The sequence below is a fragment of the Lagopus leucura genome, unplaced genomic scaffold (genome assembly GCF_019238085.1).
Source record: "Lagopus leucura isolate 7727_CA_CO unplaced genomic scaffold, USGS_WTPT01 Super-Scaffold_760, whole genome shotgun sequence".
In the NCBI taxonomy this organism is placed as follows: domain Eukaryota; kingdom Metazoa; phylum Chordata; class Aves; order Galliformes; family Phasianidae; genus Lagopus; species Lagopus leucura.
This window is the reverse complement of record NW_024962257.1, coordinates 14,295,968-14,315,069: the sequence shown is the minus strand read 5'-3', so window position 1 is coordinate 14,315,069 and position 19,102 is coordinate 14,295,968. Positions and strand designations below refer to the sequence as shown.

The 19,102-nt window shown below is 42.5% G+C and overlaps 1 protein-coding gene across 1 annotated transcript in view; it reads right to left on the bottom strand.

Annotated features, from left to right (window-relative positions):
• Positions 1 to 1,513: 1,513 nt before the first annotated feature.
• The window catches only part of PDILT (protein disulfide isomerase like, testis expressed), a 27,135-nt gene continuing 9,546 nt past the window's right edge, over positions 1,514 to 19,102 (bottom strand). Inside the window, exons 3-11 of the mRNA XM_042864048.1 lie at positions 16,889 to 17,022; positions 14,746 to 14,883; positions 13,974 to 14,084; positions 12,547 to 12,672; positions 11,382 to 11,579; positions 9,930 to 10,050; positions 8,566 to 8,747; positions 3,679 to 3,768; positions 1,514 to 1,683 (exon numbers count right to left, since the gene is read on the bottom strand). Coding sequence (XP_042719982.1) covers positions 1,615 to 1,683; positions 3,679 to 3,768; positions 8,566 to 8,747; positions 9,930 to 10,050; positions 11,382 to 11,579; positions 12,547 to 12,672; positions 13,974 to 14,084; positions 14,746 to 14,883; positions 16,889 to 17,022 — 1,169 coding nt within the window. The 3' untranslated portion in view covers positions 1,514 to 1,614. The remainder of the gene's footprint in view (positions 1,684 to 3,678; positions 3,769 to 8,565; positions 8,748 to 9,929; positions 10,051 to 11,381; positions 11,580 to 12,546; positions 12,673 to 13,973; positions 14,085 to 14,745; positions 14,884 to 16,888; positions 17,023 to 19,102) is intronic.

Here is a 19,102-nt window from a genome sequence, read left to right as displayed (position 1 = left end):
TTATAGGACTGACTTTGGGAACAGAACCAGGACAGTGCAAGGACCTTGAACCCCTCCTGTGCTTCCAGTGAAGTTTAGAAGGGTCAACTTCAGCTCCTAAAGTGCAGCGCTGAGGTGGTAAAGAACACTGTCAGTCATGGTGACCATTTTCTGTCTCCCGTTGTATAGGCAGGGTGAGGTGAATACCTGCTAAATACCTTGGGAGTCTGAGTGACTTAGATGCATCTTCTCAGCCATGAGGAACAGCACCCATCAGCTGCTCAAGAAAGTAGGTCCAAGACCTACAAAAAGCCCAGGCAGATCCTCTGTGTGATATTGCATAAAAACATACATCTAAAAGTGGCAGATTATGAGGATTTAATTGCAGTCCAAGTGAAGATTATCCCCAGCAGAGATTAAATGTGCCGGTGAGGCATCACACAAACTGCTTTGCTTTGTCTCCTTGTTATTAACGCTTCATCACCAAAGGCCAAAGCAGCCATGAGATGACAGCACTGCATGTGAAGTGCTATCTATTTGCAAGATCTGTGAAGTAAAAAGGAGTTGATATATTATCTTCCATCCCTAAGTGTGTCTGTTGAATTACACTTTGCAGCCTGGCTGGCAAACAAACCATTGGTTCTGAACTGTTCTTTCTAGCAAATAGCTGCAAAACGTGAAAGGTCCAACAGCTCAAAATTGTCCATTTCTTGTTGATTTTCACAAGAGGGCAGAAGTAGGAGATCTCCACTGCTCTTTCAGTGCTGTGTTCTTCACACTGCAGTCGTTTTATACGTTTTCACCTCTGTTCCTCTGCATACATAGAGCAGCTTATTGACATTAACCAGTTGGGAACAAAGACTTGGGAAGTCCATTATTGAAATGAATGCTTAGTATGTGATTTCTAATTCTCTTAAAAAAAGTTTTCAAGTTTTCATATTTATTTCTACTTTGTTTAAACTCTGCAGAAAGAAACTGTCATTGTCCAGCACTGTCACATGTATGGGGTGCTTAGGAGACCTACCAGAACTGAAATATGAGTCATAACACTGACTTCGGGTATTAGGTACAGTATTTCTCTTACTGCAATTATATTATATCATAACTTCTGTGTTTTCTGCTGCTTGACAAATAGTGAAATGATCACAGACCACCCCTTGGTGCCACTTTGGGCACAGCCCCTAGCTGCAGTTACTCCCTTGGAACTGATCACTCCCTAGTGATCAGTTGATCTCCCTTGGAAACAATAGGGCTGCCAAAGGCTACACTGGAGAGGAACTGATTGCAAACTCGTTGCACTTTTTGATCAAAATGAATAGCATTGCATCTTGATTGGTTTACCGTGGCACTTATACTTTTCTAAATAAGAGCAATGGTTTGATAATGAAAGAATTATTCAGGCAAAATCGACAATATTTTAAGAACCCTGACAACTGATCCTGGTAAAACTACAAATAAAACTGAATTCAGAATAGAGGTCACACAATGAGCAATTGATGCTGAATTCTTTACTTTTATTTATTTATTTGTTTGTTTGTTTTTCAGTTCTGTGCTCACTTGAGTTGATTCACTCTCACAATGAGTTCCTTCCAGGACATATTCTCCACAATCCTCAGGATTTTTCTCTCCGTACTATTAAAGTTCTTCTTTCTCAGTTATTACAGTCTCTTTCTGGCTGAGACCCTCTTTCATTCTTGAAGGACCCTTTTAAAAAACCAAATGCAAGAGCAAAGCTGCTTACTATTCATGTTCACTAAGGGAGTTGCTCCTAGTAACCCTTTTCTTTCAAAAACAAAAAAAAAATCAATGTATAACAAATTGATTTCAGCAAGAGCACGTTAATGGGGTAAGAAGTAGTGGTTAATAGGGTAAGAAGTAGAGCTGCTGTTGATAAAACACGTTCTGTTTGCATGCCCTTGCACTGGGTTATGGCGAAGCATAGATGAGGGTTTGAATGGAGCTTTGATGAGAGCTTGGACCCCATGGTTGGTAAGATAATGAGAATGGAGGAATATTTTATAGGCAGTTACAGAAGAAATCACCTACTGTGTCCAGGTCTGGAGCCCCCAGTACAAGAAAGACAGGGAGCTGTTGGAGAGGATCCAGAGGAGCCACAGAGATGATCAGGGGGCTGCAGCACCTCCACTACAAAGACAGGCTGAGGGAGCTGGGCTTGTTCAGCCTGGAGAAAAGAAGGCTGTGGGGTGACCTCATTGCAGCCTGCAGTACCTAAAGGGAGCCTACAAACAGGAGGGGAGTCAGCTCATGGAAAGGGGAGATAACAGCAGGACAAGGGGAAATGTTTTGAAGTTGAGGGAGAGCAGATTGAAGTTGGATGTCAGGGGGAATTTCTGTGCTAGTAGAGCAATGAGGTGCTGGAACAGCTGCCCAGAGAGGCTGTGGATGCCCCGTCCATCCCTGGAGGTGTTCAAGGCCAGGTTGGATGGGGCCCTGGGCAGCCTGGGCTGGTGTGAAATGGGGAGGTTGGAGGCCCTGCATGTGGCAGGGGTGTTAGAGATTCATGGTCCTTGAGGTCCCTTCCAACCCCATGATTCTGTGATACTTATTTATCCTGTTTATGAATACCCTGAAGTCAGGGTATTCATAAGCTCTACTTCTTACCCTATTAACACGCTCTTGCTGAAATCAATATGCTTACAGGGGACTTTACATCAAGCACTGTACTGCAAAAGGTCTACAACTGCTTTCTTCTGGGAAAACTTGGAGCACATCAGGATGGAGAATTTTGAACAGATGAACAAATGTCAGATAGTTACCTATTTTACTGCACAAAGGATGGTTTTATTTTATTTTATGGATAATGTTTCCCAAGTAGGCACTTATGGTTTAATGCAAAACAAAGGATGAAGAAGGGATGACAGAATGGCTCCTCAAGATGGTACGTATGGGGTTCAAGGGATCTGTTGCAGACTCAGCACTGAGGTACATGCAGGGGCAGACGCCAAATGTAGGCTCCAGGTATTGGAAAACAGAGGTGTACAGTGACTGGTCAGTCACAGGTCTGACCCTTCAGTGCAGACCTCTGTTTGGTAACACTATTTAGTCATCTCTCTCCGTTTGTAACTACTTATTTCAGCAGTGAAGTCAGGAGTGAATCAATTTTTACATTGAATGAGACAGCTAATGCTTATCTGGTTTGACTTACAGTGGGTGAGAGAGAGATGAGGAGTCAGAAAATTGTCATAACTAGATTGTCAATATGAGGGACAGTCAGCTCTCAATTGTGCCATTGCTTTATGAAGAAGGGGAACTATACTGCATGCAGAAGGATGAGGTAAGTATGAATATTTGAACCAGTCTGGCTGTAGCTGAAATGAATTTAGCAAAGGCTTTTTTCCAGCTAAAATCCTGACTAGGTTTTGGTTACACTTGTCAAGGCACAGGTTTCTTTTTGCAGTACCACATTAACATAGGGGCTCAGTGGTGATATAAGGAGTGGGAGAAGAGATTTCTGTGTGACGAAAACAAGGATGTGAGTGGGTGTGTGCCAGCCTGGTGGTGGTATGACTGCAGTTAATGTGGTCATGCCAAGCTGGTGAGCTGGTAAGAACCATCCAAGCAGTGGCTGAAGCTCACACTTGTGGTCTATGCTATTGCCGATTCAGGTGTGCCTATATAGGGTGCAAACATGCCTTGGATTGCACAGCAGATCAGTCATTGTCTGGGTCAGATGCCTACCTTTTCTCTTGTTTCTGCTCTCATCTTGATTTGTTCTTCTAAGAATTCTGAAAATGCCTCCAAGTTGTGCTCCCCAGCATAGGGCACCTCCTAGAAAGAGTTTGAAGATTAGGAAAGTCTTTAACTCTGTACACAAAGTGCTGGAAATAGCAGCATAATTAGCTGAAGGATGTCCATGTTTTAGATTGCCCACACTCTAGACTTTTGCTCTTAGTTTAAAAAGTGAAGGTAGAATTGCAGCAGTTAAACGTTTGCAAGATATCTGGGGAGCAGAGTATTTTGCAGGTCCAGCTGTGATATTCTAAGCTGTCTGAACATTTTTATGGAAATTCAAAATCCAGAAACGTTGTTAAAATCCACATTCCCCAGCTTGAATATTCAATAAGAGCAGCAGGAAGGGGAGCAGTTACATTATTTTTCTTACACTTCACTTTCAGTTGGGGGCTCATGAGAGATTTTCTTAATAAGTTTAGTGAGATGCACTTTCAATTTAGGTCTTTACAATTCTCTGAATGAGTCTGAGCATCATACTCTCTTTTAAAGACATTGGGTTTGGTGTTTTTTTTCCCAAACACTATCACTTCCAAGCGCCCTCTGGAAGTCTGAAAGGATCTTGCACAAATCCTTCAGTGAAAATTTGTAGAAGCCCATGCGTGCCACTTCAGGAATTGTCTGCTGTCAACCAGAGTCTATTTAGACTTAGGCAAACGCCTTTTCTCACCTGAGGTAATCTAGCTTCTCACAGAGACCAACAATGCTGTATTACTTTATACCAGATTATGCCTGATTTGAGTTCAAGGGACTATAAACAGAAGGCCTCCATTCCCTGGTGAATTCACTAGATGAATGGGTTTATGGGTCATGGGTTTAATATTCCCCATGCAGTAAGGTATTCTCTTGTAATAAAAGATGTTGCAACCTTGAAGGCATCTTTTCTTTGCAAAATTAACTTTCTTGAGTAATATTATTTGATTCCTCCAGAGGCAATTAATATTCTCAGATGAGTCCTGCTCCACTCTAATGGCTGAAATAGAAATTTCTCAGACCAAAAACCTGTAAAACCAGAGAAGCAGTTGATCCTTGCTCTGGTTACTGAGGATATGTGTCAACATTTCTCATTAGAGCAATCAGTGCATAAGTGTATGTCAATGTTATTTTTCTCACTTAATCCATAGAAATAAATCAAATAACCTTAAAATCTGCCTGAAAAAAATGCATGTTTTTCTCTCAGATTTGGACTTGATGACACAATGGATGAGTTGTTCATCTCACAGATGATGCCTGGTCACTCTTTCCTCCACACAGTCATTCCACTCTCTTGTTCCTCCAGCTCTGACTATAGCTGTTCTTGGAATAGAGCTACATGCCAGATTTAATTGTTCTTTGGGGGAGGAGGAAACTTTTCTGTCTCACTGAGAGTTGATATTTGCTTTTGACATCAGAAGGTTTTTTTTATCTTATCAATAGCCATCTAGCAGTGCATCCTTATGCTGAAATCAATGGTTATTAAACAGTGAGAATGAAAAAATAACATAGGAACACAGAGCTGGTGCTTTGGAAAACTGGATCCGTGCTTAATTGTCCAGCTACAGATAGAGGTGTCTGGGCTCATGTAGCCCCACTTAACTCCACACTAAGTGACTTCAGGTTTAAAAATAAATTAATTATTAAAAAAATGAAATAAACCACCAAGTTTGCATCCATTGTGAGCAAGAGGGTCGCTCATCTTTAGCTTCAGAAAAAGCTGACTTCTTAGATTGCTTAGATGGAGTGTGACTGGAAAGCAGACAGTTCATGCCCTACAGACCAAGCAGATGCTCCTGTCAGTAGGAGGGGAGTGTAATCTCATCAGGCCAGAGTGCATGGAAGAGTCTGTGTAAGAATGTGTTCTTTAAGTAGAGAACATAGAATCATAGAATCATAGAATCATAGAATCACTAAGGTTGGAAAAGACCTAAAAGATCACCCAGTCCAACCGTTCACCTATTCCCAATAGCTCCTACTAAACCATGTCCCTCAACACAACATCCAGCCTTTCCTTGAACACCCCCAGGGTCGGTGATTCCACCACCTCCCTGGGCAGTCCATTCCAGTGCCTGACCACCCTTTCTGAAAAGTAATACTTCCTCATGTCCAACCTGAATCTCCTCTGCCGTAGCTTGAAACCATTCCCCCTGGTCCTATCACTGATGACACGAGAGAAGAGGCCGACCCCCAGCTCACTACAACCTCCCTTCAGGAAGTTATAAAGAGCAATAAGGTCTCCCCTGAGCCTCCTCTTCTCCAGGCTGAACATTCCCAGCTCCTTCAGCCTCTCCTCATATGGCCTGTGTTCCAGACCCCTCACCAGCTTTGTTGCCCTTCTTTGAACACGTTCCAGGGCCTCAATATCTTTCTTGCAGTGAGGGGCCCAAAACTGGACACAGTACTCGAGGTGCGGCCTCACAAGTGCTGAATATAGGGGAACAATCACCTCTCTGCTCCTGCTTGCAACACTGTTTCTGATGCAAGCCAGGATGCCATTGGCCTTCTTGGCCACCTGGGCACACTGTCGGCTCATGTTCAGCCGAGCATCAATCAATACCCCCAGGTCCATTTCCTCTACGCAGTCCTCCAGCCACACCGCCCCAAGCCTGTAGCGTTGCCTGGGGTTGTTGTGGCCGAAGTGCAGGACCCGGCATTTGGCCTTGTTGAAACTCATCCCATTGGCTCCAGCCCAGCTCTCCAGCCTGTCCAGATCCCTCTGTAGGGCCTCGCTACCCCCAGGCAGATCCACACTTCCAGCCAATCTGGTGTCATCTGCGAATTTACTGAGGGTGCACTCGATGCCCTCATCGAGGTCATCAATAAAGATATTGAAGAGGACAGGCCCCAGCACCGACCCCTGCGGAACACCACTCACGACCGGTCGCCAGCTGGATTTAACTCCATTCACCACCACTCTCTGTGCCCGGCCCTCCAGCCAGCTCCTTACCCAGCCAAGAGTGTACCCATCCAAGCCTCTGGCTGCCAGCTTCTGCAGGAGAATGCTGTGGGAGACAGTGTCAAAGGCTTTGCTGAAGTCTAGGTAGACCACATCAACAGCCTTTCCTTCATCCACCAGATGGGTCACTAGAACATGATAACCCAATCTAGAAAACAGCTATGAGTCATGTTATATTAGCCACATTTCCATTGGCTTATCATGAGCTGGCTCAAACTCCTTTATTTATATTTGAGTGCTTTCTAGAGTCTTAGGATAGTTATTCCATCTTTAGAATGCTACCTGCTTCCACACTAGCTTTCAATTCATCCTTAGTCTTTAAACAACATGGAGGATCAACAGGGGCCGTTAGAAGGCTCGTGTTTGTTTCCAGCACTATGTTTGTGTGAAATCAGGGCTGGACCAGGTGGTGATGCTGGCCTGTAGATATGTCTTGTTCCTCTTCCTTCTGCACGTTCCTCTTTGTCTCCAAGACTTTTCTGTTGAGCTTTTCATTGGCAGAATAAGAAGCAGGGACTGTGAAGGTGGGGTAGTGCCTATACAGTATGTCATGCTCTGTGTATTGGCAAGTTGGGGTATAACTGCACCCTTTCTTTGGTTAACTTCTAAAAAGGTGTAAATGTACTTGGAAGAATTCCTGGTATAACTGCTGGTTGGGTAGAAAATGGCTGAGGCTGTTGCAGTGACTGTGTATTAATGGCTTGAGTGTGTCTCCGGTCATTTATGATGGTCTGTGGCCAGCTGTCCTTTCACTGCACTAAGAAGGAAGGCTGGGACGTGGGTCAGCCACTGCAGGAAGCTGCAGGACACCTGCATTGCCCATCAAGTACAGGCTAATATCTCCAGTGCCAAGGGACCTGGCATAAAAACATAGTGCACTAGCAAGAACTTCAGATCTCAAACAAACTTAGTATTTTAAGTCTGAAACAATCCCTTAATGGCTACTGAAAGATATTACTGGTTTTTTTACAATCTGGCATTTATTATGAGAATTTCATGGATTTCTGCTCTCCTGTTTAAAGACAAAGCACAATGTGAGTGTGCAGGACTATAGTTCAATTCATTAGAAGATGAGCATGCACATCTGAGAGCAAAATATCTCCCTAAAAGATTAAATGAGAACATGAGCAAATGTCTTCAAATTTAATTTAAGTTTGGGACTAAAAAGAAAAATGAAAAGCTTAGTAATGTCTTAATTATAGCGGTATCTCAGAATTTAATTTATTTTGGCTTCAGATGTATTTTATTTTTAATGAGATTGTATATGTAGATGGAGGAATATAACTACTTGTCTAATATTTTTCTTTCTTTCAGCTGTAGCATTTTCTGATTATTCTGTAACATGGCATTAGGTAGCATATTCTGAAGATCATTAGTCTTGACAACAAATATTTCTTCCCTACTGAGACTGAATGAAATAAAATTACTGGCAGAACTGCACAGGAGTAAGTCTTGAGAGCTGAATGTTGTGAAAATATAGAGGATGTGACAAGTGATAGCAGTATTTTACAGCCTAGTCATAGCTGCTTCAGAGTTGTTCTGTGACTGTCTGCCTCTTGCCGTGGTTTGAAGAAAGGCCTGTAGTGACAAGGAGTCTGGCTCTCATGATGAGGAGTTTGCTCTGAGGTGAGGCTGTTGATAGAACCCAGATGGGAGGCTGCTAAACAGCAGAGAATAAGGCAGTAGTGAGGTCCCAGATGGCGAATAGAGCGAAGGCTCTTGCTACAGCTTCACATTTCAGAGACAGTGGAAGAGTTTCCCCTTTAATTCAGATTCTTGTTCATAATGAGCTCAGTGTTGAGTAGATAAAGAGCAAAGCCTTGCTTAAAGGATGTGCTTCCATCTGACATGCACACACAGTCCCCCATCAGCATGCAGCTGTGCCATCCCCTCAAGTTTCTCACCTGGATATCGGGTCCAGCAGGAAAGAGTCTGAAGAAGGGATAGCGATCCATCACAACTGACAAGACATCGTTTGCTGTGACATCTATCTTTGCAATGATTACATCCTTGTGGCTTTGATATTTCTCTCCTAGCTCATCCCAGATTGGCAGAAGTTTTCTGCAATCATAGGACCAAGGGGCATCTGCAAATGTAAAAGCATGCAGTCTGCTGTAAGAGCATGTCCTGGTTTGCTGAGTGGAATCTGCTAATTCTGTGAAAGTTAATGGGGTTTTGTGATTTCTCTTGTGGTCCCTTTCTACTTGAAACCATCCATTTTCCATAAGTCTTCGTGTAGTGATAACCAACCTAAGGTTATTACTATCACTATCTCTAAGGCAGCAGCACTGCTTCTTAGATCCTTATTATTGTAACACACAGCACTTGCCATATGACTTTGCTGGAGAAGCATGGCAGATAACCAGTGCAACCCAAGAAACACATTGTTCCCATGATGAGGTACTTGCCAGAGGCACAAAATGCTTTACACATATTAAAATGTCTCCAGACATTAAAATTAAATGTGTCCATAAACTATGCTATAGTTGTACTGAAAAGGAGGAGATTGAGGTATGGTGGTGCTTTGTCTCCAAGCAGTGCACATTTAACAGGTTAACAAAAAGGCATACTGCTGAGAATGCTCTTAAATAGCCACAGATTTTCCATCAAGAGAAGAGTGGTCATGATCAGATTAGATGGAATTAAAAGGATTGCATGATTGTGCTACCGTTAAAAATTTGCTAGTATTATGCTGAATGCTGTATTTATACTAATGCTGTATGTTTGCTCTACTGAACAAATTAAGGCAGTGTAATCTCTGCTGGCTGGTATAGGGTAGGGCAGCAGTTTCCTGCAGAGAAAGGTTGACAAGGAATGCCACTTCACTTGCAGACAGAGAAGGGAAAGGAGTTAGATTTGCTAAACTACAGCTCTTTGGGATGAAATACTACAGCATTGCATCCAGACAACCTTACTTAACTCCCTTCTCTCCTTGGAAGACAGCCAGACTCATACTGTACAGAATATTATAATGTTCCATTGTACAGCATGAGATCCTAGTGTCCCTTTCCTTCCAGGCAGAGATTTGAAATTGCTTTGACAAAACCTTATTGAAGGGACTGAATGTTTCTCATTGCCACTCTAAGTCACCAAAGGTAGTGCAGCATTTTCATAGGACAAAATTTTTTAAGTGCTTTCATCAGACATCACAAATTTGCTCAGCATGACTTCTGTAAAGTGCAAAGACCAGTTTGGTATGTAAGAATGAGCTTTCTTTTTTCATTTCCAATGTATCACGTTAAAGCAGTCTGAATACAATGACACTTACAAAACATGACAAACACAGTCATGGTCCTATTGAAGACAATCCTGTTGAAATTCTTCCCAACGAGCACTTTGACAGGCTTCTTGTCCCAGTCTTTGGCAATTTCTTCACTAGAGAGATGTAACTAAGCAGAAACAAACACTGCTGTGAAAGTGCAGGGAGCATCGAGGAACCATACTCCAGATCAAGTTATTGTGAGACAAGTGGGATCACCCTCTGCTTGCTGTCCTCCTCCACCTAATGCTATTTTTTTGCTATCTCTAAATCCTCTCTTGCCTTCTCATGCTACTTTCTGCTCTGCCCTCAGCAGGGAACTGGTATCTCACACCCCTGTATAGTTGGCAGGCAGAATTATGTGTCCCTCTCTTGAATACAGACAGTCTGTAAATCACTTTTGGGAACATATTTGGATTGTACTATGTTATCCTGGATGCTTGCTGCCCACCGTTCATTGGCTAGAATGCTGAAAAGCTTACCCCCTTATTGGCATTAAAACTAAGTGATCATAATGGTCCTTTTCAACCTAGTCCATTTTATGATTCTATGATTCTATTGAGGGCTCTGAAAATTAAGTAAAACACATAAAACGGTGAGTATTGCCTATATTTTTCTTCTGCTGCTGATCACAGCCTCCACGTGACTCCTACAATTTCCAGCATATAGCCTGGCAATTTCTTTTCTTTTAGACCAATTAGAAGAATGTCACGCTCTCCTCATAGGAGCTGTTCCATAGCATGTGTTTGCCACCAAAGCAGCTCTTTGTGGAGGAGATTTCTGCAGCTCTTCTGTCCCTCTACCTGCCTCAAGATTGAAAATAGGATCTACTGCTCAAATTTTTGAAGTCAATTTACTCTGACTTTACTCACTTCATCACTCCTTGTGATGAAAATGAAAGTAAATAACCCTGAAGAGCACTAAAGAAGGAAAATGTTTTCATGTATTTTCCATGTGAGTATGGAGGATGATGCTTCATTATGACAAAAAATACTGTATTTACCACTGGGAGTGATTCATCCTGTCAAAATTCACTCTGCTAGACTCTGCTAAATTCTGTTTTACTGTGAAATTGACAATTTTCTATTTGCTGAACTTCAAATTCCTTTGCAATCATTAGTGAAATTTCATTTCTCCCAACCAAGAGAACAGATTTCTCCACGATTACTGGAAAGATGGAAGCACAGGGAGTCTTAAAGCACTAAAAGATCAGCTTGCATCAACTGAAAAATTGCATCCTAAATAATTTGCCCATTTTTCAGGTAGGAGAACGGGAGAGCTTTGTAATCCCCCTCTGTTTTAAATACGGAGGAATGTTCTTTCAGTAATTATCAGTGAATGCACTAGGGCAAGAGTAAGTTAATCAGTTGATAATCAGAAAAGCACACTGTTCTAATACTAACTTTGCAAATCTGTTTTAGTTGGTGTAGCAGAGGGGCATCTCATTAGTGATGGACATACCTTTGCTTTTCCATCCAGGTAGCTCTGGCAAAAATGTCTTATGTTCTCCGTAGTCACTTCATCTGCAGGCATTTTGTACTTTGCTTGGCTTGTCAGATTTAGGATTCTTACAGCAGGAACATCAATGTCCCTGATGCGAAAATACTCAAAAATGCGTCCATTTCTTGTTTCATTAGTATTCACCACCACAAACATTATCTGATAATAAAGAGAGCCAAACATCTGGTTGAGTCTTACAGCTTTCTTTTAGCCGTTTTAGAGAAGTGCAGCTTGGCAGCGGGTTCGGACCTAACCTTAAATGAAAGCAATTTTGTAGAACCCTTTTTTGGTCTCAGCCCCAAAGCCAGCAGCTCTGTGAACATTTTCGTACCTTGATCCAAGTTAAGAAATGGCAAAACAGCCAAAATGAATGGAAATTTCCCTTCTGCCTTTTCACACTGGTTTGCTACCACTTATTTTAGAAACACTTCTAAATTACCCCTTAAAGTTCTTAATAGGTCTTCACAGGACAGAATTGCTGGAACACATGTCATGCATATGTCTTTTTGAATACTCATGTGCGCTCTTCTATTACAAGGCAATTTATACTTCTTCAATCTTTAGCACAATTAAAGCAGAAGTAGCACCAGGCTGGCTGGCAATAGAAACTGAAATACCTCTGTGTAAGACTGCTCTTATCTGTAAATATACATATGCAAACACTTGTGCACTGCAGACAAAGCCATACAGATGCCTTGCAGTGTTTCTCAGGCTTTGTAGCTGGAACCAGCTCTTGCTGCAGGCAATGCCCTGAGATCTTTCAGCCATTTCTGGGTGCAGGCAGAAATTGCCAGAAGCTTGCTAAAGCCAGCTTTGGTTGGAAATTGCTCTGAGAAAGTTGTATGTGTAAAATCAGAAGCCAGTTGAGTGGGAGCAGCTGGAATTAGTGTTGGTTTCTGTGATCTTTCTGTTTTGAAGAATCGTTTTGAAGTGACATTTATTATTTGAATTTCTCAGATAATTCTATTAAGGGCCCAAGCTGAAAAATAGTTGCTGAAATGGTTTCTAAAGGGCTTAGTAGACCTAAAGACAGAGTGGCATCAGTGTACTTTTGCAAACACCAATGGTGTTTTTCCACTGATCTTTTAGCATTTGTGTTTGTGTTGTAGGATTCAATATTACAAACCTTCCCCCTAAATTCTGCAGCAGCAGACTTGTAGTTTTCGTAAGTTGTGATGAATGTCTTTGAGTTCGTTGGGATGAACAGCAGGATGTGGTTTTCAACAGGGACATCAAAAATCTTCACAGATGTCTGGAAAACAACACTCAACATCTGTTCCATTCCTCTTAAGTAGAGCAGGGAATCAGAGGCTCAGAGTATCAGTGTCATTCAGTTCTGATATTGCAAATTTTACTTCTCAAGGCTCTATTCCCAATAATTTCCATAACCCTGAGATTGCTTTCATTGTTTTAGAGAAGATAAAGTGAGAAGAATCAGTAGCTCCTGAATATTTTCTATATTTCAGTAAAAACCTCATTGGTATTCATGGATTTTACAGTCAGAAGGGAGACTCTGTCCTCCTGTGTAACACATGCTGAAGAATTAGTGCTAAAGATGTGCTGAAAGTAAAAGGCAGTGTTACCTAAGGAGGCCGAGGTGCAGCATCTAGAGCCAACTGGGACACTTCCCTCACTTCTGCATGCCATCAGCAGCCTACATCTCCTCCTTTGCACAGAACTTTCTCATTCCACACCATGATCAGAGTTAATGGAGTACCCTCCCATGCAAGCACTTCCACGCCTTGTCTCCTCTTCCTCCTCTAGCAATGGCTGTTCCAGTGTTTCTAATTTCTCTTGGCCCAGAGGCCAGGGTTGATGCATGGGAATGGAAGGGCTGGAGACAGGGTGGAAACTGACCTTCCAACCTCCAACCCTCTGAGCTGCCTCAGAAGCCTGAGGTTTGTGCCTTCTCTGCAGGTCAGTGGTGTCTGCGTGTTCAGGTGGGCTCACTGCTTGGCCAGCCTTTCCCTGTCCCCTCAGGAAACATCACCTTGCTAAGAGGGATGCACCCTCTGGTCTGGATTTGACCAAGAGCTGCCTGTTGGATTTTACTGCGGTTCCTAAATGTGATTAGGGCTAGCCTAGTCAAACAACATTCTCAAACACTTACGAAGCTGATCAGCTCCTTCTTTTCTGTATGCATTCCTCTGCAGATGGTATTTGCCAGCAGAGCTCACAGTGACAGCAGTTGTTAGGAAGAAAGGCAACTGTTCCCTCATCCCTGAATTCTTAACACATAGACTTTATATCTGGTGGGTAGGGTTTCCTCCCTTCCCACTTCCTTCCCATTTTTTACAGTATTATAAGAGGTGCCACGAATGATAGCTTGCAGTAAGTGGGAAATAGCACATGAAATATGTTAGCCAAATACTCTCTTCTGTTCCAGGTAATAACTTGTCAAGACATGCAAGCAGTTTCATAACATGTTGCCTGTATCAATCTGATAGCCTAAAACCTAAGAAACGTAGGGAGATTTCTCAGAGGTTGATGTAAAATGTTACTGGCTGTCCTTCTCCCGTGGCTTTTGTTAACACAGTGAAAAAATACACATACCTCAAGATTATATTCAGTGACCAAATCCAAGGTAAAGGTTTTGATTATCCTTGTGAGGTCCAGTTTGTTCTGTCTGCCATCTTCAAGCACTTCATTATGCGCAGGTTTTCCCTTAGATAAATAGTGAGATTTGAGGTTGTTGGTTTTATCAACTATAGGAACAAAAGCACTGTCTTTAAGCTAAAATGTTGCCCTTACTGTTTTCTGATCCTCAGTGAGTGAAATTCCATTGCTTGTAAAATGAATGCCATGGATTACAGAAGATTATAGCTAGAATCCAGGATAGAGCTGACAGTTTTAATTTGCTCGTTAATAAACTAGCAGATCTCTTCTACCCCCATTTTTGGTCTGGCTACTTTGAGGCCTAAAGTTTGATGCTGTTACTGTATATTTGATCTTGTTGGCCACTTCTGATGTGGGCTGGAAGAAAAGATACCTGCTTGAAGGAAAAGGGAAGAGTCAGCAGAACTCTCTGAACATTACCATGTTCAGTTCATGGTGTGCATGGGTGATAGGTGAATTAGAACACCTAATAAAATGACTTCAAGTATAAACCAGGATCCTGAAGTGTGAGCAGACAGATGGAAAACATCCAGGGGTTGTTGTCTGCCTCCTCCTTATCTTTCTTGTCTGCAAATGCAATATTTTTTGTGATAAACTACTTGAATTTCAGGTAGGGATATAACCTGAAAAAATACCACACTGCCTTTCCATGTCCTGAAGCTGCCACAGCAGCCTGTTGCACCTTACCTTGCTAGGCTTACACTCCTACCTTCTTAAACACAACCAGAGTGTTAGTTTGGATGCCATAATGGGCACAGATGTCCTCGCTGCTTGCCATCCCAAAAGGCATCTCTGGCACATCTTTTGCAGTCTCACGGAAAGCTTCCACGCTGTCTTTGTGAAGTTCCTAATCCCAGAAAGAGTATTCATTAAGAGCTGTGTCCAGGATCCTGACAGGATGTGTAGGAGTGAGAGCTGCAAGTGATGTGGGCCCTGAAAGGCTTGTGAGGTATAGGTGAGTGCAAAAATGAGCTTGCCACAATTACATTCACAGGGAAATCTTTAGAATAGAGGAAATCATAGGAGTGCTGTGACAGCACTGCTGTGTTCACTGTTTTGGCTAGTGTTGTCTGGGCTGGGCAATATGGTTTCTGAACAGCTCCCCATCTCCTTCCTGTACTCATCTCATCTGCCCTGCACTCCCCTGGTATTGCCACACTCTGCCAAGACTTCTCCAGACGTGGAAGGATCGAGCTAACAGCTTCTCCCCTGCTCCAGCTCTGCTGCACAGCTGCACAAAGAGCTGCATGGACAAGAAGGGAGGGCTGCCTGCTTGCAGGAGGACCTGATGGATGTGTCTGGGGCTTTGACTGAGTGCTCCTCAAAGCAGGCATCTTGACTCCTACATCTGTCAAACAGTCACCGTTCTGTCCACCCTCCAACTAGTAGTCAATAAGTACGATGAAAGGCAGCAGCTCTTTCGGGTATGATTTAATCAGACAATTATTTCACGCTGGATTAATAGCAATTTATATGCTGAGATCTCCCAACACATTTTGGCACTCACATCTGTGAGCAATCTGTGAGTAACAGAAGGCCAAATGCAGCTCTTTATTTACTTGGACACCACTGCATTAGTTTCTACCCCCAGCATTTCTGACATGGCCTCACTCATGATAGTGCTCATCTACTGTTTTTTCAGGTAAATTGTGGAGTCCAGTCAGACACATCTGCAGGCACTATCTGCTATCAGCCTTTTACAGGAGACTCTCCAGCATCACTGCCATACCAAAAACATCTCAGTCTGATCCAGCACTGGAAAACTGCCCTTCTCCATACATGGCTGTGAGCAGATTGCTGCAAAGCAAATTCTGGGCTTTGTGAGCATTTTCACAGTTTCTCCTATTATGCCATTTGTGTTCACCACCTCTGTTACTCTGGGCAATTTGGTAATGAATCCTACTTTCCTCAGCCATAAAACATGGTCTGTCTGCTGTAGCCAGCACATTTGGGACCTTATCAGTACAGGTATGAGTCCAGACATCGTGCCTTGAACTAGGCAGAAAGTTACCAGAATAAAAGTCTCTTTAGAGCATTGAATGTTTCAGATAGTGAAGGTTTCAAGGACACAATGAAAAAGCAGAATTAAAAAACCTACCCCTTTTGTACTGACCTCTGAGTGCTTTGACAGCTCATATTTACATTACACTATTTGGCTATTGCTCTGCATCGTTCAGTTCCAAATCCTGAGGACCTTATTCTACTTTGGAAAGCAGTAGGATTTTACCTGAGAAAGGACTGCATGAGTTGGATCATACACAGTGCAATAATTTGACTTCCTATTCCCTGCAGATTTCCTAGCTGGCAGAAGTTAAATAAACTGCTAATGAGTTACCGATGGAGCTCTTTTCTACTCCTCAAATGGAAAGACAAGTAAAAGGCATTCCGGCAAATTTGATGGTATTTATCACCTTTTCTAGGGATTTGAGCATGAAAGGAGCTTTCCTTCTCCTTGCCAAATATGTGTAATATTAATATGTACAGATTACAAATATGTAATCTGTGCTTTATACCATCTTTGAATAGAAATGCTGTGATTAGTTGTTGTGGTTTTGACTGGCACAGAGTTTAATTTTCTTTGTAGAGGCTCACACTGTTGTGTTTTGGGTTTTTGATGATGGTGGTGATAGTACCCCACTGCTTTCGTTTTTGCAAAGCAGTGCTTCTGCAATGTTGAGCACTTTATGCTTCTTGTGCTGCCCTGCCCTGCCAGGGAGGAGGCTGGAGGGTACAAGAAGTCTTTCAGGAAGTTCTGGGCCTTATGGATGTGTGAGATTTGGTGGCAGTGGAAAACAACATAACCCTAGCAGATCAGAAGGGAAACCAGCCTTCTGAGCTCTCCAGTGAATTACCTTAAAAAAGCCAATCACTGCCAAATCATCAGCATTTATGATGGCTTCGACCTGATCGGTGGAGTTGATTAAAACTGTGCTGGGTCCTGTTCGTCTTTTGAGCCATGTGATAAAAGCTGAAGCCTGTCTGACTCCTGTGGCAGGAAAAAAAAAGAATTAAAGTGAGCTTCAAAATGAATGAGACATTTCTGAGCAATCAAGACAGAAGCAGTGGAAGATGGGAAGGATGCTGAACTTAGACTCCTTAGGACTGAGGTCGATGCTGATTCAAACCCAACTTCAGGGTCCCGTCACCACTGTAATTACTGCCAGCTCTAGAAGATCAGCAGTGATGAGCAGTGTTTTGTGGGGCCTCTGCACACAACTGCGTCCAGTTAATTGCTTGAGTGTAGAGATGAGACAAATCAGACAACTAGAAAACCTGTTCTGCAGAGTTTCATGTGCCCACAAGTGAATCAAAATCATAATAAGCTATAAAGAGCTATCGACCTGAGGTTTAATCCAAAATATCTTCAAACCAATTGCAGATTTTATTGGATTGGCTATTCAATTGAGTTAGGTGTCAAAATTGTTCCTTTGCTGCTGCAGAAAGGATCTAATAGGTACAGAGACATGATGAAACTCCCCAGTGGTACTGCAGCTTCACTTTGTCTTAGATATGAGGAACAAAGCTGAAAAATGTTCAAAGTTGTCCTTAAATTTGGCAGCATTCCATCTTTGGGGTTCTAAATTAACATTACTGTGTTCCTAAGTTCATACTCAGTCCATTTATTTGGTAAATTCTTCTCAGGTTTTCAGGAGTTTTAGAAATCCTAAATCTCTTTTAAAATAGTTTCTAGTTATTGTGTTTTCTAAGGAAATGGAGCCATAAATTGAGGCTCTCAGCCATAAAATAACCCCTTCATCTCTGGCAGCCTGGCATCCTTTTTGGATTGGAACAAAAGTCCAGCAAAGGGTTAATGAAAACTGTACATGAAAATGTCTGCATGTGTTATGCTGCAAAGTGCCAGAATCGAGATGTGCTGTACAAGTGGATAATCAAAGATGCAAGTCCTAGAGCTGGGTATTTTAACAATACGGCAAGGTCAAAATTGAGTCATACCATTTTACTGCCATCAAGTCATTTCGCAGCAGGCTGCACTGCAACTAGTTTAAAATATGGGGTTTTTGTTGATGGTGGTGATGGGGTTTTTTTGTTGTCATTGGATTTTTTTAAGGCCAAGCTGGCAGACATCGGCTGTTAAGGTGTGCAGGCTGCAGAGCAAAGCACACAGCACTGCCTAGTGGCCACACAGGGCTTGGCTTCTATCCACATGCAGAGCTGGGCTCTTGCAGCTTTCTGTCAGCTAAATAACCTCTCAGCAGGCTTTTCATATGCAGAGTATTCCTGCCGCTGTTCTACACGGCCTGTGCAGCAGTTTCTTCTAGGCAAATTCTGGCCTTGGAGTTGTAAATAACGATTTCTGCAATGCCTAGGATTTGCTTGAGGATTCCCAGTGTTTATAGTTATACTGGCTAGGTAAGCTTTCACTAGCAATTGTACAAGCAAATCAACAAAGCGTGATTTAAGTCATTATTAGCAGCATATGTCTCAGAACAGTCAGCACTGCATTATGCAGATTGCAGGGGAGAAGCAGTTTGCTAACTCCTTGTGTCCTGCTGGGAGGTGTCTCTTAAACAGCAGCTCTGGGCTGAAGGATGGCTGTGTGCATCTCGTGTTGCCGTGCTCTGTGTTCTCTGGCTCTCTCAAGCACACTTGACAAGTTAGTTTACCAGTTTAAAAAATGTTTTCAAGTCAGCCCTAGAAACTCAAGTCGGAGCTTTCACTCTCATGTATCAGCACCTCTAATACAAGTTGTCTATGGCAAACTGTGATTTCAGTGGCATTTGTGCAGGAGCTGTTTGCACAAGTGTAGATTATGGGAACGTGGATATGAAATTCAATAGCTGATGTACAAGGAGAAGCAAGTTACTAAAAAAACCCCAGGTCAGCTTTCAGCAGAGCAGCCACAGGGGCTCAGGAGTTGAAGAAATCTGAGCACTCCGTTGTGTACAGGCTCAGAAACAAACTTCACAATCATTTTTTAAACTTGTGACTTAAGTGTATTTGCTCAGAGCACAAATGGAGGCTTAGGCAAGTCATGACATTGTTGCTAACTCTATAGAATTAGCCATTTTTAGGAAGAAAAACTAAAGGGATACGGGAAGGGGAAG